The following is a 23,736-nucleotide window of genomic DNA, read 5'->3' on the forward strand; positions in this document are numbered from 1 at the left end:
GGTAGGGCACCTGGGTGGCTCAGTCTGTTAAGTGTCTACGTTCAGCTCAGGTCATGATCCCGGGATCCTGGGATCAAGCCCTGAATTGGTCTCCCTGCTCTGTGGGGAACCTGCTTCTCCCTCTCCCTCTGCTGCTCCCCCTGTTTGTGTGCCTGTTCACTCTCTCTCTTTCTCTCTCTCTCTGTCAAATAAATTAAAAAAAAAAATCTTAACAACAACAAAAAAGAAAAGATAATGATTACCAAAAGTGTCTCCGAAGTCAGGGATCAAGGCCAATTCTACACACAGGTAAGCTGGGGAAGGAGAAAGTTTGAGCTGATACAAAATACTTCTCCCATCAGGCGGGGGTAATGCTTGAAATTTCCAAAACATTCGCTTCTTCGATTAAGACATCACCGATCCTTGTTAAAAATGTAAATGTTCTCTTGCAGCAACTACATATTAATCCATTATTAACCTCGAGTGCTTCAGCTAAACTTATTAAGTCGACTTGCCGAGTGAAAGGGACGTAAGACAAGTAATTACTTTTTACTCTTTATTAGGAAAATGTTTAAACATGCAAAACCGAAGGCAATCATATAATAAACCCTTCTATGTTCATAACCAGCTTCAACAATTATCATCCTAAAACCAATCTGGTTTCATCTATCGCCCCCCCAAACTGAACTATTGTGAAGCAAATCCAAAACCTTTTTCATATTTCATGTGTGCATATTTTAGGACAAAGCTCCAAAATTGAAATACTGTTAACATTATCACAATATCAATATCATACCAAAAAAAAAAAAAAAAGAGAGAGAGAGAGAGAGAAGAAACAACAAACAACAACAAAAAACAGAAAGAAACAATAATTCCTTAACATGGTCAAATATCTGGTCAGTAGTTAGCATTCAAATAGCCCCAAAGGAACAGTTCAGTTTTGAGGTAGAAGTAGCGTTAGGTCCGGTATATAGCAGGTGCTGGTTCTAGGTCTCCCAGGGGAAGAAGGGGCCACGGCATGACTATCATCCGTTTCATTGTTCTGTTTTGTTTTCCAGTTTCACGACTGTCAAGAGCGATCCACGTAAGGGAAAAGACATGAATGTGTAAGCCAAAATATGAATTACTCTCCCTATCAGCCAATGACACTCACCAGCTTCCCCCAGCTGTCATAAAAATAATTAAGAGTTAGGTTTCCTTAACCTGGCAATACTAGGACTTGAGTAGTTAATCCCATTGTGAAAGTCACCTGATTAAAGATAAGCCAGCTGTACTTGCCTGAGCCTCAGTTTCCTTGTACAATGGAGGTAGTAACAGGGCATACCCCACAGGGCTCTTCAGAGAATTAATAGAAGATAATGTATGTAAAGCACTTAGAAAAGCTCCTGGCACAGTAAACCCATAAGGAACATCAACTATTATATCGTTATTCCCCGGCCTCCTTGGAAATCAAAACTTGGGCAAACCGATGCTTGATGAAGATCCTAATGGTCTTCTCATGGCCACCTCCTCTGCTTGACAAAACACCGAATCTGAAATATTTTAAGCTAGTGCGCCTCAAAGTGTACTCTTCAGACCACCTGCACCAACATCACCCCAAGTGATTATTTCAATGTGGATTGCTAAGCCCTCAGCAGTTCTTAGGGACGCTAAATCTTGAGAACTTCTGCCTTAAGTTCACCCGAATGTACAGTAACTTTCCGTTCAGAGGGAAAAGACAGACAGCGCAGTGTGGCAGAAAGAACCAGGGCCCCGGAATTAGGAGGTCAGCAGTAGAACTTGGCCATCCTCATTTACCTGCAGAATGGAACTGGTAACATCTTCCTTACTGGGGCCACAGGGAGAGCCAAATGGAATCCTGAAGATGGGCAAATACTTCCCATTAATCAATCAGCGCGTGGTATTACTGAGTTATGTTATTATCCCAATTCCAAGAACCTAAATATAGAATTCCTATTTGGTGCTTCCAAAAGCAGACCATGTGTTCTAACGATGTTCATGACAAAGGATCGTATTCATGGCAGTCTCGTTCATTCATTCATTAATAAATATTTATTGAGGGACAGTTCTTTGCCAGGAACCGTGCTGGCATAAACCAGGGGGAAAACAGTCATATTCCCTGTCTTCTAAGCACTTAGAAGGCTCTGAAGTACCACAGGTCAAAGACCAGACGGGGTGGGGGCATCATAAAGCTCACAGAAGTCAAGAGCTAGAAAAGGACCTTCAAAGATACAGTTCCTTCACAGAACTGGTGAGAAGTCAGAGACCCAGAGAGGGGACATGGCTCCACGTCCCTTAGGGAGAAAGTAGCTAGAAAGGTACTCACTTCTTAGTTCTCGGAACTGCTCTTCCTCTGTGTTACTCTTTCCTGCACCAAGAAAAGCAAAGAAGCAAAACAAATACTGAGTTGTTTTTTCTCCATGTCATCAGAATGAATCATTTGAGTTGACAGCAACAAAATTCTTCCCACTATGCAGAACTATTACATTTTTTTATTTCTCATTTAATTTAAAAGCAAGTTACAAAACTGCATACAGAATGGGATCTCGTTTTTGTAAAGGAGGTATCTGTGGCATACAGAGAAAAAGGGCTATACAAAATAAAGATTATCAATAGATAGTTCCTAGGGGCTACAATTATGGACACTTTTTATTTTCTTCTTTATACTCCTGGAACTTTCTCAGAATTTTCTTAAATGTTCTACAAGGAACACAAATTACTTCTGTAACACCAAAAAAAATGTTATTTCAAAAATAACGTTGGTTTCTTTTTTTTCTTTTTAAAGTCCATGTGTTTTGCCTTTTTGAAACTAAATCTCACCTCATGAGAGTTTTCTAGAATCTTTTTGTCCAAATTAATTCCAAAAATTAAATGCAGTCTTCATTCTCCAACAAAAGAGATGTGGCATGAAAGATTCACCTGTCGCCAGACCTCCTCTAAGATACGCTTTGGATTTATCCAGGCAAAGACACACTGTAGTCTTGAATTTGGAATCAACTGATCTACAAATATTTCCTGAACCCTACCAAGTTCAAGGAACAGCATTGTGCCCTGTTCTCAGAGGTCAAAGATGCACAAAACATGATCAGAGTCTTCAAGAAATTTGGGATTTCACTGAGGCGGGAAGACATAAAAATATACAAAGTTTAGTAACAAAACGTGATATTGAACAAAGGTGTGATATTGAAAAGCACATTGTGTTTTGGAGCAGCAAAGACTGTCCATCCAAGGAGCCATGGGAACCAAGTGGCAAACAGGAGACCGAGGGCAGTGGGGAGCCATTGAAGGTTTTTATTTTTCAGCAGGGAGGTAACCTAAGATCTGTGTTTCAAGAAGATTAAGGTCTGTAGAATGTACAATCGTATTTGAATAGAGGAGGAAAACAGCTGTAATATACATCAAGTGGAAAGGAAGCAAGGTTTTAGGTCTAGTTCAGCCACTAATATGGCAACTCTGAACCTGTCGTTTCTACTGCCTATGACTAGTTCCCTCACCAGACAAATGGGAGAACAGATTCGAATCTCTAAGCCCTGCCCAGCTGTCAAAATTCTTTAGTTCCATGATCCAAGCAAGAGTTGCAGTGGTGAAGAGAGGAATGGTCTTACTCTAGCAGGTGCCTCTCGGACAGAGCTTCTAAGTCATCTCAGGCACCAACAAAATAAGGTCAGATACTCCCTTCTTACTCTTATTTTTAAGCCCTTGGGTGGTTTTGCAGCAAATACTTTCTTTTCACGTGTTCTAATGAGAAATAACCTATATACCATAAAATTCACCCTTTTAAAATAGACAATTTAGCAGTTTTTCACATATTCACAAAGTCATACAAACCTCACCACTGTCTAAGTCCAGAACATTTTCATCACCTGATAAAAGAAATCCTGTGACCGTTAGCAGTCACTCCCCACCCGTCCCCAGCCCTTGGCGATCACCACTGTACTTTCTGTCTCTGTCAATTTGCTTTTATGCGGACATTTCATATAAATGGAATCATACAATCTGTAGCCTTTTGTGTCTGGTTTTGATCATTTCTTTTGTTCTATTATCAATATCTACCCACATGGTAGCCTGTATAAATTCATCCTTCTTATGGCTGAATAATATTCCGTTGTATAGATAGGCCACATTTTATCTGTTCATCCATCGATGGACATCCAGGTTTTCTCTACTTTTTGGCAATGCATTAATGTTATGCTCTTATTTTTCAAGGAAAAGCTATCACAGGAGCTGCCACGGCTTGAATTTAAAAAGAAGTGGAAATTTGGGATGGAGGGAGGATGGTCACTCCTGGACAGTGACAAAACCATTTTCATCCACAGTAACTGTTGTAGACATTCATTCCAACACCTTTTTCCATAGATAACGCAGGGGTAAACAAAATAATTGTATCTCCAGAGAGTGTGTGACTTTAAGTGAAAATTTTTGAGCAGCAAAGCCCATTCCATGGATTAAAAAATGCCACAGGATTAGGGGATAATCTTTAGCTTTCATGTTCTGCCAATGAGAGAGAATTGAGTTTGTAGATTCCCAGGCATGACGGAAGTAGCGTCTCAGCCTATGTGTGACCTGCTTTTCACTCTGTAAACAACCAATTCAGACCCAGGCATTTCAGAGTTTCAGCATTTCTTCTCCTTTTCCCACAGTCCAGGCTGTGAATTTCCTCACTGTATTTTTAGGAGCAGGAGAAACATGAAACACCACTGACCTGCCGATATCCGTGTTACAATGTAAGACCCAAGATGACCTTGTCTTTTCCTAAATCAAACTGAATGAAAAATAAGACCAATAAAATATTTATCCTGTTGACATGAGACCTCTGAGTTTAGACCTTCCGAAGTGCGGGGGGCTGAGGGGAACGGGAAAAAAGTAAAACTCAGCTGTATGTTTCCTTCTTGTGGTCCTTTAATAGAATTTCAAAATTATCATACCAGTCAGAAAAAGAGTAGAGCATTTGAGAGCTTTATCACCGAGGAAAAACATTTACTAAGCACCTGTTGTGTGCCAAGAGTGAGGAGTTCCATGGTCTCTTGTAATCTATTCAAAGAGAGAAGATCTAGCCATTAAAAATCACCACAGTTTGCTGGTGGCTTGGGGGAGGAGAGAATGGAGAGTAACTGCTAATGGACATGGCATTTCTTGTTGGCCAGACGAAATGTTCTTGAATTAGACAGTGGTAGTAGTAGCACAACCTCCTGCAGATAACAACCACTGAAATGTACATTTTTAAAGGGTATACAAATATATGGTATGTGAACTATATCTCAATAAAATAAAAAATGGAAATCATGATAATGACACATGGTACTATTAACAAAAAGAGTGAAAAAATGTCTGGAGGTAGGGTACAAGACAGGTCTTCTTTCAGTCTCAGGTTGGCTCCTGAACAAAAACTGTAGTAAACTTCTCTGCATTTGTTGATGCCCTCCCCAGGCTCTTTCCACAGGGCCCAGGTCTCCCCCAGTTCCCAGCTTGTCCTGGCTCAATGGATACCCCTGTGTACTGACTCCATGGAAGTTCTCGTAACTACTTTGCCCCCAAGGATGTGTTTCAAGTGAATGCTGCCTGGCTTACAACGTGATTTGGAAATATGCTGCTGGCTGTGTTTTATGCATTTTATCAAGTGTTTTTTAACTTTGTACTAGCTGCAACCATGAAGGGCACAGTTTTAGAAGGTTGAAGTTAAATAATAATTTCACACCAGGAAACACTCAGCTGGGGCCACCTATCCAAAGCTGCCTAGGTGGATCAATATTCTGGAGCCCTGGAGGTGGAGTCACATCAGGAGGCTGCTTAGTGGCCACCTGGAGAGTTGGGGGCTGGACAATATCACAGTTGAGCCCATGGACTCTTGGAAGATGACTGGCCGTATAAGCTTGCATGTGTTCATTAACCTCACTAGACCTCAGTTTCCTCTTCTGTCAAACAGGGGTGATCATATCTATAGGTAACCCACAGGGTTTTGAGTAAATGAGTCTACGGTGCTTGGAGATATGACTGGCATGCACTCACCACTTAAGAAACGGTGGCCACTATTAGGAATATTACTACTTCTTGGGCTGTTGCTAACTGTCCTTAAGGAAGGAAGGTGTTTGCCATATCTAATATCTTTAAGGAGGCTGGCAACCTGATTGGGCACATTTCAATTGTCAACCCACTTAAACTGTTGCACTCTAAAATGAGACAGTGAAGTTATGGATCCTAGAGGAACTTAAGTCAAATACCATGATGGAACCAACAAATGAGATTTTTGCATTTTGACATTGCTCATCAGCTGTAGACTTTAAACTGCTTAAGCCCAAGTGCCCACTCCTCACAGGTTCTCAAAGGCTGGTATGGGATTGTCTGTGTCAGAACCATGTGGGGTGCACTTGTTTAAAATAGGAAATTGCCAGGCCCCACCTAGAACTGCTCCCCATGAAGGCTTGAGGGAATAACTCTGCATTTGAAGGAGCTCCTCACAGCCTCTTGGGACAGCTATATGTAGAAGAATGAAACTCGACCATTCTCTTACACCATACACAAAGATAAACTCAAAATGGATAAAAGACCTCAACATGAGACAGGAATCCATCAGACTCCTAGAGGAGAACATAGGCAGTAATCTCTTCAATATCAGCCACAGAAACTTCTTTCAAGATATGTCTCCAAAGGCAAAGGAAACAAAAGTGAAAATAAACTTTTGGGACTTCATCAAAATCAAAAGCTTCTGCACAGCAAAGGAAACAGTCAAGAAAACAAAGAGGCAACCCACGGAATGGGAGAAGATATTTGCAAATGACAGTACAGACAAAAGGTTGATATCCGGGATCTATAATGAACTCCTCAAACTCAACACACATGAAACAGGCAAACATATCAAAAAATGGGCAGAAGATATGAACAGACACTTCTCCAATCAAGGCATGCTGGAGGGTAAGTGAGAGCCATAGCACTAGATTTGGGTCTGCAGCCCAAGTGCCTACTAACAGTGCCAAGCACACGGCAGATGCTTAAGGCATCTTTGTCTTAATAATAGAGAAAAAAAGACAGGGTGCCTGGGTGGCTCAGTTGGTTAAGCATCTGCCTTCAGCTCAGGTCATGAGTCCAGGGTCCTGGGATCGAGCCCCACATCGGGCTCCCTGCTCAACAGAGAGCTTGCTTCTCTCTCTCCCTCTGCCTGCTGCTCTCCTTGCTTGTGCTCTTTCTCTCTGTCAAATAAATAAATAAAATTTTTTTAGAAAAAAGAAAACTAATGAAAAAAATTTATGACTCAGCAAAAATCATGAAAAATAAATAGGTGGATGAATGGATAATGGATGAATGAATAGATGGATAATGAATGAATGAATGGATGGAAGGATGATGGATGGATGATGGAGGGATGGATGGATGGATGATGGATGGATGAGAGATGGATGATGGATGATAGATAGATGCATGCATGGACAGATGAAGCAACCACGTGTATCAAGTTTCTTTGTTCCTCTTTATCATGTTGTTCCTGAAGAGGAAACCATTAACATTTATTGAGAGAATTTTTTTCAGGGTAAAAGCAACATATGACCGATGCTAAAAACTTAGAAAACACAAAAAAGCAAAAGGAAAGACAAATAAAAATCACCACTCAGAAATTACCATCCTCAACACATTCGTGTAGTTCCTTCTGGTCTTCTGTGTGATGCATATAAACACAGGAGTGCTTAACAAAAATATCATCCTATTATAACCCAGTACTCTCTGAGCCTGCTTTCTTTAACTTAACAATGCATTAAGAATATTTCCTCAACTCAGGAAATTCTTTTTCAGCATAATTTTAGATGGCAGCATAGTATTCCATCATAGATATGCTATGATTTATTTCAACCCCATCCAGTCACTGAATGTTCAAACTCAGTAATTAACTAAAAATGAAATGTACATGTCGATTCTAATTCACATCTTCAGTGGACATCTGTATTTTTCTAAGTTTCACAGTTGATTTCAATCAGTAGCCAGGATTGATGGCTACTGCCCCCAAAAGCCTACTTCTAGAATGTTCTCGGGAAACTTTTGGAGTTAAAACACAAATAAGGAAAATTTCCATGCCTCAAGAACATCAGCAGACCTGGATTATGTAAACTCTGTTGATTTCAGTGTGCACAGCATTGTCACAGATGACAAGAGGAAAAAGCAGGTACTATTGTATCGTCACAAGGGGACCAATGTGTTTCAGCACGTCCAAGATGGCACCAACTTCATCTCTGATGAACAACCACTTGGAGAGCCACACAGCGATACTCTGCCAACTGGAATGATTTATTTTTATCATTTCTTTCCCTTTCATTGCTTCAATTAGTTGCCAAGATATGACAGGAGGAGCTTGCTATCTCTTTGGGGCTCGGATATAGAAGAAACTCCTATAAATTTAAAGACTCAAAGATTAAAGAAAGCCCAGAGTTTATAAAATTAGGTGCAATTTCGTGCTTTTGATTTTTTTTAAGATTTTATTTATTTTATTTGACAGAGAGAGAGATCACAAGTAGGCAGAGAGGCAGGCAGAGACAGAGGAGGAAGCAGGCTCCCTGCTGAGCAGAGGGCCCGATGCGGGGCTCGATCCCAGGACACTGAGATCATGACCTGAGCCGAAGGCAGCGGCTTAATCCACTGAGCCACCCAGGCGCCCCTCGTGCTTTTGATTTTTAAACAAACACCTGTACCAGTTTCTTCTGGACTATAACAAAGGAAAGGTGATTTCTAAAAGTTAGGAACTGGGGTGCCTGGGTGGCTCAGTGGGCTAAAGTCTCTGCCTCTGGCTTGGGCCATGATCTCAGGGTCCTGGGATCGAGCCCCACATCAGACTCTGTGTGCGGCAGGGAGCCTGCCTCTCTCTCTCTCTCTCTGCCTGCCTCTCTGCCTACTTGTGACTTTGGTCATATAAATAAATAAAACCTTAAAAAAATTTTAAAAATTAAAATAATAAAAATAAAAGTTAGGAACTGATGCAAAGGGAATTGACGACACACCCCTGAAGGCAGGATCCGTCTTGGTTGCTCTCATTCCTGCAGCATCTGTCATGATCTAGAGCACAGTGAATGGTTGTTAAATGGATTAATACTTGAGTGAATGAATGAATGGATGGATGGATGAAGGGATGGTTCTCTATCCCATTTTAAGCACAATAGAGCACAATAGAGAGGGTCTGAATTACTCAGCTTTCCTGCAGATTTGGTATTAGTCTCCAAAGACCAGCCCCCTCATAACTCCTGTATTGCTTAAAAACTCAAATAGGTAGACCTTTCATCCAGCAATCCTATGCACAGGATCAAAATCCACCAAGCTATATCACCACTCCTGTCTCCCCCTAGAGAGGTACTCAGTTAGCAAAATGAAAATCTTCAGGATCCCTTACCACATCTGGCTCAAGGGGCCATCTGCAAGGTCGCACTAATTCATTCGCTGCCGAAACTGTGGCTGCATTTAAACCCAGGGGTAGAAAAAGCTTCCTTTATACTCAAACACCTCCCCTGCGCAGTTCCCAGCCCCGTGGGACTGGCTGAGGCCACTGGCCTACTGGGGTTCTTCTGCATCTCCCTTGCTCTGAACTACATGACCCGAGAGGCCCAGCCTAACTTACGAGGAACCTCAAAGCAAGCATTCCTCTCTGGGTGCTTTCTCGCTGAGAAAAACAACAAATGACCGCTCTGGCCCCGAGTTTGATGGACACTCCCTTGCGCAGTACATCCCACTTTGGGATCCAGAAAGATCACAGCTCTCCCCTGGGCTGTTCAGAATCCCCCCGCACCACACACCCCGGTCCCTGTTCCGCCAGCACGTCCCCTCCAGTGGGCATGCATTCCTTGCCCTAAACTTTTACTTTCGCTTTTACTACAGCCAAATAATTGTGCAAAGAGGGGGAAAAAAAATGGGTAATTTCCCCCCCTTTTTTTTTACCATATAATTTCCTGTTTCCCGCCAAACTCCAACAGAGCCTCTACTGTTCACACGTTTTTATTTGCACCAAAAATACATATACTCTTTTTTTTTTCTTTTTTTAGGTAAATGGTGTTCAATGCTTTCTTGTTGACCAGTAGGTCGTGAGAGCTGATGGTTGCTGCAGGAAGCCTGAGGGCTGAGGAGGCCCAGGGAGGAGCTGCTGTGGCTTCTGAGACTGGCTTCCCCACTGAGGCCGGGCAGTGGGAAGGAGAACGGTACTTGTCTGAGCCCAAAACACACGCGGCCGGCGGGAGAGCATCTCCCGGGGACCATTTTGCGGGTCAGACCTGATTCTTGCTCGCTGGGTGAGCACCAACACTGAGGTCTGAGCAAGGAAAGCTCTAGAAAGAAACTGTTTCTGAAGCCAGAGGCTACGTCTGCAACGTGAGGAGATGGCTCCCCCCAGTGTCAGGATGGTTCTTCAGAAACCCAAAGGAAACTAAGCCAGAGCCATGACCTTGACCGCTTCAAGGTGGTGTGACCCACAGGCCTGGAAGAGAAGGGGAAGGAGGAGGCAGGTGCCCAGCTTGGGGGGAGAGTTGACCCAGAGCCGGTCCTCCCTCTGTCGCCCCCAGATCCTGCGTTCAATGCTGCAAACCCCCAACACAGTTTTCTCCAAAGATTCAAAAAAGCGACATGCACAGTTTTCAAAATAAATTCACTGGAGAACAGAACCCCCCCGCCCCCAAAAAGAGAGAGAATTGATGCAGAATTCAGTCCAATATAAAGAAATACACAAATAATGCAAATATTTCCCAAGTCCTTTCAGTGTCACAAAATGTGTAGGGGAAAATCATATTACCATGCTTTGCTCTAAAGATACCAGCCTCAGTAGGCATTTGGCAAAGCTAAAGAAAATGGCCCGAGGCTGGAGGAGTCAATGCTAAAGCAAGGAAAGAAACCTTGAAAGTGCTCTGGTTCACCTTGGAGGCTGGTCCTTTACAGAATGTATCTGCTTCAAGCCATTCCCCTTCATGTCAGAAGTTGAGTGTTACTATAAGTTAGGACAGTGTCCCTCTCCTTTATGGGGCACATAAGAAAGTGACAAGATCATGCAGCTCTTTTTTATTTTTTCTGATTATGGTAATGACACATTCTCATTAAAGAAAAATACAAAATATAGTTTGTAATTTTCTTCCTCGGTGTCCTTAAATATTTTCCATGTCGTGAAATATTTTTTGAAAATCTCATTGTAATGGTTGCACAATGTTCTACTTTTAAAACCTTTCTTTAATGCTAAGACATGTTTCCTTTTTTTTTTTTTTTTCCTTTCCTGTTTTAAAGTGAAACAAAATAGAGGAACATAGGAGAAAATAAAAAAAGAGAGAGGGAGGGAGGCAAACCATAGGAGACTCTTAACTCCAGGAAACAAACTGGGGGTTGCTGGGTGGGGGGATGGGGTAGCTGGGGGATGGCCATTAAGGAGGGCACATGATGTAATCAGCACTGGGTGTTGTACGTAACTGATGAACCACTGGATTCTAGTCCTAAAACTAATATTACACTAGATTTTAACTAACTAAAATTCGAATAAAAGCTTGAAATATTTTTTAAACAGTGAGTGTAGTAAACATTTTGAACATTAACCTTCATTCAGATTTCTGAGTTTCTGGGTCAAGGGGAAAGTCACTTCATTTGTTGAAACATGCAGTTAAGGGTCTCATGACCCCAGGCCTCTGTTTTCCATGCCAGCATATGGTGCCTTTGCAGAGGAAATACGTCTGGGAAAAATATTTGTTTTGAATTGAAACTCAGCGTAAAATTTAAAAGTTGAGATTTGACATTTAGGTTTTGTTTTCACAACTTTTAAACAATTCAAGGTTATCCAGAGAGAAGGTACTATAAAAGCAGCATGCTAAGTCTTTTCCCTTCTTCTACAGAATAACATTTTTTTTTTCCTTTCCAAATTCCCTATTCTTGCAGAGCAGAAATTATGGCAGTCACACAGCAGGGAAACTGCTGGCTGTTTGTCCACGAGGGTTGGCATCTGGGACCCTGGCCTGTCACTGCAGTGTTTTGCCTGTGGTGAGAGTTCAGCAAACACCCACCAATCCAAGAGCAGGTGGAAGGGAAGTTGAAATGCAAAGACATCAGGCTTCAGGGCTTCTGCTGTGTCTCTCCCATACTCCAAATCACCAAGATGTAAGCAGTATACACCGGCATCAGACTCCTATGCTCAGAAGTACATCCTGAGACCCAGGACTGTCATTTCCTCCATGAGCTGCCTGAAAAGGATCTGAGAAATTTCCACACCTACAAAGTGGGGGAGTACCAGACTACCTAATCTTAGAGTTGTCCTGACACTCAACATGAAAATGAAACCATCTATGTGGTCTAAATGAGCCCTAAAACTCAAGTAATCACATTAAATAAACCGGTAAATAAATTAATCATTAAATAACTCTAAAATTCAGATAATCACAAACTACTCTGATTGATGGTCACATCCAAGGGGCTGGAGAGCATTGGGAGTAAATATTAAGAAAGTGGAGGGCATCTCCCTGGTGTTATGCAACCTTACAGTTCACTTATAATGATCAATACAATAGAGAGTCTAGAATTTTCCAGGTATGTCTGGCCCCAGAACTTTTGATTTGCATCACATCTAATAACACCCCATATTAGGAAACATGGGTTTGGGGGTTTGATTTCACATAGAATATAAGGTCTCTGAAGGCAAGCACTTTGTTCTGTACCCCGCTGTATCTTCAAGGCATAGAAGAGCTGCCTGCATATAATAGGTACTCAATAAAATTTACATTCATTGCATAATGAATATACTTTCCATTAAGCTAATAGCATCTGAAAAGAGTTTGCATAGTGAAGTGAAACGTGGTTTTTCATGCTCTGCTAGTAAAAGTGTAAATAGGTTAAGATTTTTGAAAAGCAGAAAGTATGGTAAAAGCAGCCTGGTGAAGAACTTATAAAGGGTTCCTACCCTCTCACCAAGTTGTGCTGCTTCTGGAAATTTATTTGGATGTTATTCTAAGTATGAAAAAAAAAAAAGTTTGCATTTAAGATGCTCAGGAGATGTAGTATTATTTAAAATGGAAAAAAAAAAAAAAACACCTGAAAATAATCTGAATTATGTTCAAAAATCATTGAATAACTAAGATACAGAATATCCACTTGATGGGTTATTCTGTGCATAATATGCTTATGGAAATGATGTAACTTAGAAATATTCTTATATTGTAAGCATGTATTCACAAACCATATATAATTTAGTATCCTTTTTTTTCTTGTATTAAGGAAAAAGGCAAGAAACTAAACTATATAGGAATTGCAAGCCATATATGTAATAAATGCATATATATATATATATATATATATATTTTAAAAATTCAGGGAAAAAAAACTAACATTGAGTGCTACTCTGTCAGGCATTTTGTTCTAAATACTTTACATACATCTAACTTCTTTATTTTCCCAATAATCTATAAGGCCGTCACTATTGCAATTGCAATACTCCGTATAATACTGGAAAAATGCTGGGAGATAACACACCCAAATAGTGACAACAGCTGCCCCTGAGTGATCGAAGAGACAGCAACTACGCTCCTTGTACTTTCCTGCATTTTTACAAGTGTTTCGTAGTGATGAGAAAACTGCACTCTAAAAGGGTAAGTTAATGAATTAATCTGTGTTCCTATAATATATCTGAACAGGAAAAAACTTTTTAATTGCCCACAGGACCCCTTTATTTCAACAGGGAACTCCGGTCCGTGCTCTACTCACCAGTTCTCTTCTATACAGAAGGGAAAAATAAAAGGAAGCTCCATTTAAGGTGAAATACGTTGAAAATCGGCTATTTTTACGAATGCACAGAAACTGGCCAAGGCTACTGTTCCAGTTTCAAGGTCGCATTTGCTCAAACCCCAAGATAATCTCGGATAACCACTCCGCCCTACCCAGAATGAAGAATTTAGTCACCAGAAGCTCACACGCCCTCACAAATCAACGAGTCAGTGGTGAGATGTGGAGATAAGGGTGTGGAGGTAGAGGAGCAGTCAGGGCCCAGGCACTGGACAAGAAGAATCCGCACCGGCCGCGGGAAGGTTCGTTTCTTTTTCTGCAGCGGGAGGAACTGTCCTTGATACACCCTTTGGAGCGGTAGAAAGAAGGGGTAAAAAGATGCTAATAAAGCTAGCTATGAATGTGAAATTGATCACATGCCACCTATGTATCTAAATGGCAGTTTAAAAACTAGGGACAATAGATCCATCCTACACTAAGGACCATTTAGTAACGCAAGCATTTTATCTTACGGGGCTGTCGGAGCCCCCTAGCTCAATGGGTCCAACCCACTTCTAAAGACCACAAATCCCAGCCTGACTGCGACCTCTGCGCATGCGGCCTGAAGACCTACGCCTACATTTCCCAGCAGGCCGAGCGGCTACGCTGACGCACGCGTGCGCCCTTGCGTCTCTCCCTCTAACTCGGGTTTGACCTACAGCCTCCTGGACAAGATGGCTGTCCCAGCAGTGTCTGGCTTGTCCCGGCAGGTGAGAGAACGGACGTCCTGAAAACTAGCGAGACGATCCCTCCTAGGGTGAAACGTACCAGGTCGTTAAGGGCCACGGGGTGAGGCCACAGCTGGGGAAGCGTAGCCGCCATTCAGCGTTGTGGGGCCCTGCAAGTGGGGGCAACACACAGGAGCTCAGGCAGCCCTTCCTCCCTTCTGTGGAAGCTCGCGGGGCAGGTGGTGCAGAGTGACGCGTGCCTGACCTTGGCGACCCCCGAGTACAGCCTCGGGAAGCAGGCAGCTTGAGGAGCAATGGAGGGGGGGCCGCAAAGAAAGGACACGGCCCACCCCTAAGTCACTTAACTTCTGTGGTGGTGGTGGTGGTGGTGGTGGTGGTGGTTAAACCGGTCAGGGGTCACCAATAATGCTAAGGATTATTTGCAAAGCCCATTTCACTTTTTTATAAAGAAAATGAGACGGAAAGGTTTAAATGACTCGTCCTTGGCAGCTCAGCCAGGAAGGGGTAGGTAGAGCTGAGATTCGAACCCACAGTCACGCAGAAGATGAAGTTGGAAAGAAAATTCGTTCTCTTTATATATAAACTAGGTATCAGCACCATGCTTTGCATATCGTGACACCTTGCAGCTTAGGTAACTTGCCTGTAAGCGATAAGTCTTTTCATCCCCACCGCCAGTTAGTATAATACACAACAGAACTGAAATTATTTACAGGTGACCCGGGCTTTTGCAGATTTTTTAAACAGTGGGTCCCAGCTGTGTTCCTTGGTAGACAAAATACATTTCTCAGAGCTAGGGCCTGTGCTTACATCAGAGTGCTGCAGTTAATCTTTATTTTCCTATAGCATTTGGAGTCTAAGAAAGTGACATCTCGTGCACATCGTGATTGCAGTCGTCCCATTTTTTATTAAAATCCTTGCTCATGGGTGGTAACATAAACACCAAAAATCTTGTGTTTTTTTGAAACCTGCATTTCAGCCAGATTTGTGTTCTCTCTCTTACCTGGATGCCCTAGCCTTTCCTTGTTCCTAGCAAATGAAGGACTTGGTGGGAAAGCAGATTTCCCAGGCAACTCGGGGTGATTCTTCAGTGGGGAAATTGACTTCTGGGTAATAAAGAGCAGCTCATGTAACCTACGTGATGATGCTCAGAAACTAATAATTTAAAATGTTTTTATTGTTTTGAAGGTGCGATGCTTTAGTACAACCGTGGTCAGGCCGTTTTCCAAGCTCGTGCGGGTATGTCAACTTTTGTATTTGTAATTAACTGTAAAATAGATGAAAGTGTGTAAGTCAAACAGCAGTACAATTAGGGCATAGATTTTTGTATAAGTACTACCTAAACCTTTCTGCATGAATTAATGGTTTCCAAAACGTGACGTGTGCATGGGGGTAGAGAATGGAATAAGTTGAATGCCTGGTGTGTGACAGGCCTGTGCATTACCTTTGTGAGAAATTTCTTAAAACCCCATTACAGTGATGGAAAGTAACCAGTCTTCCCGTTTACAAAAAAGGGAATGGACTCTGGGAAAACCTGCCTAAGGTTACTCAGCTTGGTCTTAGAGCTGGACTGGAACTAGATCTTTCTCATTCAAGGCCTGAGCTTTCCCACTACAACCATATCGCACTGCCAGGCATATGTAGTCATATATTGATGATGGTGTGTGGGGAAAAGGCTACAGTGTCTTGTGAGAAATCGTTCAAGCTTGAGGCACTCAGTAAGTTGCTAAAGAGCTCTGTGAAACTGAGCATGGGTGAGGAGGCACTGTAGGGGGAATTTATAATGTTATTATGAAATATATAAAAATACCCTGGTGTATGCTTGATAAATACCTGTTTTCTTGGCTCTAATGTGCAAAACGGGCTTCTATCAGTGTTTAAAATCTCCAGTACTTGGAAGTGACCAGTTACTGAGTTCCAAGGAAGCATAAGCTCATCTCAGAATTAACGTAACTGATTTCTATAGTTAGAGCTGAAAAGGACACCGTGTTTCCTCAGCACCTTGTTTTAAGATGAAAAATACAGAAGCTCAAAGATTGAGTGACCCGGCCAAGGAGACAGCCCTGATTTGTTTGAGAATTGCCCTTCAGAATAGCTCCTTGATGACCTGTTTAAACTGTTTTGTGCTTTAAGTGATGTCATTTTTTAATATACATATTTAATGCTCCTCTTGGTAATATGATGCTGTCTTAACTGGTTTTCTTTTACTCTTCCTCCCCTACCCCATCCTTTTAAAGCCACCTGTTCAGGTATATGGTATTGAAGGTCGCTATGCCACTGCTCTTTATTCGGCTGCATCAAAACAGAATAAACTGGAACAAGTAGAGAAAGAATTATTGAGAGTAGCAGTAAGTAGCGTTTCTGTTCATTACTTACTAAGTTTCCATCGTGTGTTTTTTGCTTTAATTATCTGACCATGTATCCCTAATGAGGTATATCCTAAAAGACAATGGAGTACCCCAAAAAGGGGAGGGGGAACGGGTTTTCTGTAACCATGTTGGTAGTGAGAGTAGTGGGTCTTACTATTCTGAACCTATTGTATAATAGATACAGGTAGAGCATATCAAGGATATTGTTATTAGGAACCAAGATTTGGGGCTAAGAGAAGAAATAGAAGTCCCCTTTGAAAATCTGTCTTTGTATTTCAGGTATTTCCAAAATAGTCTTTAGAAAGTGTATTATAACCTTCTTTACCAGGAATTTATTTTCTTTATGAAGCCTTTCCTCAGTTTCAATTTTCATTTTATTCCCAAAATGTGAGAGGAAAATGACCAGAGCTTGCCGAGCAGCAAAATTAGGAAAGGTGTATGGGCTCCGTAATGATAATAGAGAACTGACAAAGATCATGAAGCTTACAGGGGAAAGTTTATTTTTACGTTTTTTTTTTTTTTTTTAAATAAAAGGAGTAATTAGTTGAATTAACAGAAGTCTACTCTTTAAATTAAAGAGGAGAATCTCTGCTGTGATTTGAACTCCGTTTTCTAGGTAACAAGTTCTGCCCATTTTGTTGCTTCCCCTTCTCTTTTCGCTTTGTAGTTGCCACCCCCGACAGTAAGTTCTAGATGAAAGAAGAAGAGTCTAATATATACTCTCTCCAGAAAAATTTTTGCTCTTTTTTGGTTTTATGTTTTAAGAAGTTCTTATATTCTTAATCTGCTTATTTTTAAAGATTTTTTTTTTTTTTATCTTACTGTTTGGGAGAAAAAACCCTCACAGGCTAGTCATGTAGGATAATACTTAACATATTTTGTACATTTTTCATTTTAAGCTTTTTATCGGAACTTTTGTCCTTGGCAGACAACGATTTAGCTCTCTGTTCCTTTTTTGTCCAGTTATGTCCACAGGTAGTGCTTGCGGCCTTAGTTGGTGTGATTACGGTCCACCCAGAGCCAGCAGCCTTACTGTTGGAGACGCTTGGGAGGAGGGTAGCAAGAGCAGGCAGGATCACACATGGGAATTGTTGGAGGCGGGAATGACTGCCCGCTGCTTGCCGTTTACGCCCATCTTAAACCTGAACGGTGGTGGTCACGTTCATGAGCCTGACCTGGGCTGTGGTCATTAGAATGGGATTTGACTAAAACCTGGAAACCAGTTAAGGTGCAGAGACATAGAAAGGAGGCAGTTACCTTAAGACGCTGTAAAACATTAGTGTTTCAGTACTGGCAGGAAAGGGGTGGTGCTACGCAGATGCCGTGAGCTGCCCGCTGGGTGATGCAGCAGAAAAAGATGAGAAACATGAAGGACTGCATTCCCCTAACACCAGAATGCTCTTTCATTTGTGTAACTCAGCAGTTTTTAGGGGGAAATATTGTTTCTGTGGAGTCACTCAAATTGTTTTAGCCTGACAAGCAGCCTAGGTTAGAACCAGAATTCCAGCCAGGAGCCTGGGAGAAGGGGCTACTGGAGGTATTTAACTGGAAGGTGTCCAAATGGAAACAGGCCATTAGTTCATTGAACTCTGGCCTGATACTGAGGGAGCAAGGTGCCAGAAGCTACCCTGGGTCACTGAAAACAGACATTTATGAATTAACAAAATGGAGATGCATGGCGCAGGGGCGGTGGAGGAGGTGAGTCTCTGGTAGCTGCACTCCCACTGTTTGTCCGCTTTCCCTCCCAGCCGGACTGAGGCTGCTCTGGAAACACCAGAGGTCTCACGGGCTCTATAAAAGGCTGGACGGAGTCAGAATCAGTCTGAGACAGAGAGGCCCCCGGAAAGTGCATGACAAGGAGGCCTCCTTTGCCATCAGACCTCCTTTCTAGGTCTGCACGTGAGGTATTGGCATCACTGGCCTCCTCATAGTATGTGAAAATCTAGAGTCCTACCTGCATTAAATAACATTAGCATAGGCAGTCATTGACTCTTTTGGCTGCTTAGTTTCTTTTATCTCTCTTGAAAAGCAAACACAAATTTAAGAAACTTTATATAAAGTGTTTTTTTAAATTTTTTTCAAGAAATACCATTATATCCTGGGCAAAATCAAGGTATGGTATTCTCAAAGGCAAAGAAAATTACTTGACTGTAAACTTTTCTTCATATGTGCTTGAGTGCTCACTTCATTAACGAAATACATGATTCATAATAAAGTATGCTGTGACAGCTAGAATCATTAATGCTGTAATATTTTTTGGTACTTTCAGCAAATCTTGAAGGAACCCAAAATGGCTGCTTCCATTATGAATCCCTACATCAAGCGTTCCGTGAAAGTGAAAAGCCTAAATGACATGAGCGCAAAAGAGAGATTCTCTCCTCTCACATCCAACCTGATCAGTAAGTATTAGATCTTTCCCACTGAAGCCCCTGAACATCTTGCTACCAGAAATGGGGTCCATGGACCGGGAGCCGTTAGCATTGCCTGCCTTTTGGAAGTGGAAAATCTCAGGACTTAGCCATCCTGCTGAATGAGAATCTGCGCCCTAACTAGCTCCCCATGTGAATTAATTGTGCGTTAAAGCTTGAGGAGCACTCTCCAAAGCATATTAAGATGTAAGAAAGTAATTGCAGTCAGTACTTTTAACTTATGGAGAAGACCAGCGGGAACCATACCAAGAAAATGGCTTGGAGCCAGTGGTTGTGACTCTGTCCTTGAAGACTTGAAGACATTTGCATTCGTTGGTGCATTTGGCTTGTTTTTTAAAGTCCCTTGGTCAACCAGAGTATGAGCTCCAAAGAAAGTGCATTCATGTCGTCATCTTTGAATATGGATCTATGTCAATTTGAGGTTAGACTCCAACCAGAAGTAAGAGAGTCACGTGGCAAGCTGTGAAGAAGGCAGCCGTTGCAGATCTGTGAGACCCCCCCCCCCCATACCCACGCTACTAATTTAGATGTGAGTCAGTGCTGGTTCTTTTCAACACTGAGTATACTTTTTAAATAACGAGTTGCATCCTCTTAATTCACATTCTTGAAGGACGTCGAATATGGTATTTTAAGACTACAAATCTAAGCTTGTTTTTGAGGTGAATATAATATCTCATGAATGATCTGTTTCGAGTGAGGTTCATCTTACAGAGACAACCTTCCCTTTCCCAGATTTGCTTGCGGAGAACGGTCGCTTGGACAACACCCCTGGAGTCATTTCTGCCTTTTCGACCATGATGAGCGTCCACCGTGGGGAAGTACCATGCACAGTGACCACCGCATCTGTAAGTGGCAGCCTGGTGCCGCTAGATTTGCTTTGACATGTCATGAGTCACATTTTGCATAATGAACAGGAAAAAACGGGCTGAAATCCAGAAATTGGTAAAGGTGACTTGTCACTTAGGAGGTTGACTTCAGTTCTTGTACAGTTCTGCTCTGGAAGGGCCAGTGTATATCTTCTTCGTGCCTCCCTAACCAGTGACCACTCAGAAGGACCAGACTGGTTAAAAATGTATTGGGAAGTAGTGGTTATTTTCCTTTACTAGTTGGAGATATTTTGTAAATATCTTATTAAGTAGACTCTTGAAACTGGGGTGTCTAATTTTCTGTGGTGGTGAATGGGAGCGTTGAGCACATAGGCCCTTTGATCTCGTTGTGTTGCTGAAATGGGCCATAATGACAACATTTTTTTGAAATCTGCTGTATGCTTGGTACTTTATAACTTATTATTTTAATAGCAGAGTTCCATGTGAGGTAGAATTATCCTTATTTTATAGATGAGGAAACACAGGAAATTAAGCGGCTTGCCCAAGGTGACTACGCATGCAATCAGGATTTGAACATGGGCCTCTCTTGCAGAAGTACATGTTCCATAAGCTACACTGTGTCCCCAGAATTAATTTTGTTGATGTCTTAAATACCTGTTTCCTTCCTACTGCAGTTCACTTGCTACAGGAAAGCAACCTGTGGGGCTTAATTATCAGCAGAGGATGGTAGATTGGCTTGGAATACACAACACCTGACCTTGTCTGGTATTTCTGGTGTTTACAAGATACTCTGACTCTCCAAAAGAGCGCAAAAAAGAGACATTTTAGCACGTAGTAACATTTGCACACTTGTAGCTCCATAGTTGGTGCCACGGAAGCACATAACTGGCCGAGAATCAGCACAGCTCCGGCCTTCACCCCGGCGCACTGGGACTGCAGCAGCTCTCCCCAGCGGGAGCCCGGGCGAGGCTTCACCCGGCAGGTGGTCACACCGTCCCCGTGGCTAAGCCCTGGTGCAGGTCACTCAGAGATATAAGGACGTGATTTCTTTAAAGGTGCATATTGTTGTAAAGTTTCTTAGAACCAACTGTTGATAATGCTTTTGAAGCTTTTGAAGCTAAAACTTATTGAGTAAATAGGTTTCCAGTGTTTGAAAACAAAAGGAAAAAATCACTTCTTGATTAATAATCAAGAGCTTCTCGCTGCCCTGAATCCTCTAGATTCCAGGAGACGGTGGGTGTAAAATGCCCGGCACCTAGTATGCGTCTCAGTGGAAGGTGTGCACATACTTCGAAGTTCTCCCACCTTGGAAGCTCAGTGAATAATGTTTTGATGAAACACCGATCGACTTGGGGCACCTGTGGGCCTCAGTCAGTTAAGCGTCCGACTCCTGATTTCAGCTCAGGTCATGATCTCAGGCTTGTCCAAGCCCCTGCTTCAGGTTCTAGCTCAGTGGGGAGTCTGCTTGTCTCTCTTCCTCTCCCCACCCCCCCCCCACGCATGCACGCTCTCTCCTTCCCTCTCTTAAATAAATAAATCTTAAAAAACAAAACACTGATAGATTGTTACAGCACCACCCCTCACAAGAGACATTGTTAGATCTGTGCAAAGAGAGAAGACTTTTCTGCTAGTTTTTGGACTCCCAGATGTCAGGGTGGGGAGCTCAGATTTGTGACAGGTGAGAGGCCTCTCCTTCAGCCTGACTCGCCCACATCTCACCAGGAGCTAGAGTGGGTTCAGGAGGGGCTGAACTGCTGGTGTTCGCTTGTCAGAGGAGAGGCCAGAGCTGCCCCCCACCTTCCCTGGCCCTCCCCAAGGCTCCAAGAAGGTAGGGGTGTGCCTCTAGAGCTCCTGCTAACTGGGGCTTTGGGGTTCTAGGACCAGGTTAAACTGCAGCTTTCCATCTGGGGAAATAGCTGCACAGAGAAGAGGCTGTGTCTTCAGGCATCGTTCACGTCTGGGTTTTCCCCTGTGCCTGGGTCTGAGCAGCACTGCTAGTTCCTAGCACTGCTAGTTGCTAGTTCCGGGCAGCAGAGACGGGGAGGGAGCTGTGCTCACAGGGCTCTGGCCACTCCCCGATGGCTCCCCGGCCGCTCCACACGGGGATTCACCAGGCCGGTCTTGTGGGTATGTGCCAGTGAGATTTTCGGCCTTTTACTGTGGAAAGTTTCTGTTGTGCTTTATTTAAATTTAAAGAGTGGTTTTGTCCCTTTCTAGCCTTTAGATGAAGCCACTCTTACTGAATTAAAAACGGTCCTCAAGAGCTTCCTGAGTAAAGGCCAAGTCTTAAAATTGGAAGTTAAGGTAGGTTTCTGATTATGTCTGGTATGTCTCCTCAGGTTGTCTGACAGTTTAATGGCTATGGAAAGAGAAAAATAAATCTGATGATATACTCAGTTGCTTGTACTAGAAATTTTATATTTTCCACTTAAATGATTGCAGATTCCAGGCACAATTTGACTTCTGCTTTTCTCTAGATGTAATTGTAACACCCTGATTTATGCAGCATGTAGACCTTTCAAAAGCACTTTTCATCTTTCTGTTTGATCAATGAAATGTCAGTGCTTTTTCATGTTTCCAACCTGTGTTCTAGACTGATCCATCAATCATGGGTGGAATGATTGTCCGTATTGGAGAGAAATACGCTGATATGTCTGCAAAAACCAAGATTCAGAAGCTGAGCAGGGCCATGCGGGAGGTTTTCTGAAAGTGCTGATTTTCTGTCGGTGAAAATTCCTAAACTTGGAGCAACAGTAAAATGCTTCCTGAATAAAACATAGTGTTTTCTGTCTTTTTTGAAGTGGATATACGGGAGCCTTATTTTTCTATCTTTATTTCAGAATCCCCCTAGTTGAAAGGTTAAAAGGCCCATTGTCTGGAGATTTTAGTTTGTGTAGATTATTCTTAGGAATATATGGAAGCTTGTATCATTACAAGAAACAGTTAAGGGGCATCTGGGTGGCTTAGTTAGTTAAGCGCCTGCCTTCGCCTCAGGTCATAATCTTACGGTCCTGGGATCAAGCCCCACATCAGGTTCCTGGCTCAGTGGGGAGCCTGCTTCTCCGTCTCCCTCTGCCTCTGCCCCCTGCTTGTGCTCTGTCTCTCTCTCTCTCTCAAATGGATAAGATCTTAACCCAAAAAAAAAAAAAAAAGTTGTCATTTATTGAGGCCTTTTATGCCAGGCACTATTAAGTTAGTAATGTATCTTATCTTACCTGGGTCCTTGGCCTCTGAGCCCAGAGCCAGGGGAGGGGCTGACCCTGCAGGTGGAGTTTAGACACCAGCAAACCAGGCCACTTACTGTCCTGGAGTTTCTGTTGTCTGTGCCCATGCCCAGTCAGACACTGGAAGTGGTCCTCCGGGCCGGTCAAGACACGGGCACCATGTTCTCCATGCTTCTTACAGCTTCTGCCCGTCGTGGACCAACGCCTGTTGCTGTGTCCTGCATCCGTCCACCCAGTCCGGTGGATTGGGTCTGTAGAAGGTACTTCGGAGAGGGCCAGCCCGTGCTCATCTGATGGCTCTAATAAGTTTCTAAGTCCCGTGGGTCTTGTTTTGACCCCAAAGTGACTCATCTGTAAGACGTATTGTTCTATTACCTGTAAAGGCATTGATGCTTTCTGTAAAGGCTTTCAGATTCTTGCCAAAAAGATGTCTTCGTTCTAGAATCTACTAGAAGAATGCCATTAATCTGCTAATAGGC

At 42.6% G+C, this 23,736-nt stretch overlaps 1 protein-coding gene and 1 long non-coding RNA gene across 3 annotated transcripts; one reads left to right on the forward strand and one right to left on the reverse strand.

Moving 5' to 3' along the window:
- Positions 1-521: 521 nt before the first annotated feature.
- LOC101677775 lies at positions 522-14,215 on the reverse strand. Of its 2 annotated transcripts, none has more exons than XR_199798.3 (4): positions 13,666-14,215; positions 2,306-2,347; positions 1,777-1,837; positions 522-1,045 (listed from the first exon to the last, which is right to left on the reverse strand). It is a non-coding gene; the product is annotated as an uncharacterized LOC101677775 (long non-coding RNA). The 2 variants fall into 2 exon arrangements; XR_006607947.1 differs by having other exon boundaries at positions 13,861-14,213.
- Positions 14,216-14,319: 104 nt separating this feature from the next.
- On the forward strand, positions 14,320-22,808 carry ATP5PO (ATP synthase peripheral stalk subunit OSCP). Its single transcript, XM_004757527.2, has 7 exons — positions 14,320-14,432; positions 15,597-15,647; positions 16,646-16,756; positions 19,047-19,176; positions 19,939-20,051; positions 22,251-22,337; positions 22,627-22,808. The coding sequence occupies exons 1-7, from the start codon at positions 14,397-14,399 to the stop codon at positions 22,738-22,740; spliced, it is 642 nt and encodes a 213-aa protein (XP_004757584.1). The 5' UTR covers positions 14,320-14,396; the 3' UTR covers positions 22,741-22,808.
- The last annotated feature ends 928 nt before the right edge of the window (positions 22,809-23,736 follow it).

The sequence above is a fragment of the Mustela putorius genome, unplaced genomic scaffold (genome assembly GCF_011764305.1).
Source record: "Mustela putorius furo isolate JIRA1106 unplaced genomic scaffold, ASM1176430v1.1 tig00000765_pilon_pilon_pilon, whole genome shotgun sequence".
In the NCBI taxonomy this organism is placed as follows: domain Eukaryota; kingdom Metazoa; phylum Chordata; class Mammalia; order Carnivora; family Mustelidae; genus Mustela; species Mustela putorius.

What these genes read in the sequence shown, in the direction of transcription:
- ATP5PO (XM_004757527.2), top strand. Translation starts at nt 14,397, where the DNA reads ATGGCTGTCCCAGCAGTGTCTGGCTTGTCCCGGCAG. An exon ending in TGTCTGGCTTGTCCCGGCAG is followed by an intron (nt 14,433 to 15,596) that starts GTGAGAGAACGG and finishes ATTGTTTTGAAG; the next exon opens with GTGCGATGCTTTAGTACAAC. An exon ending in GCACAGTGACCACCGCATCT is followed by an intron (nt 20,052 to 22,250) that starts GTAAGTGGCAGC and finishes GTCCCTTTCTAG; the next exon opens with CCTTTAGATGAAGCCACTCT.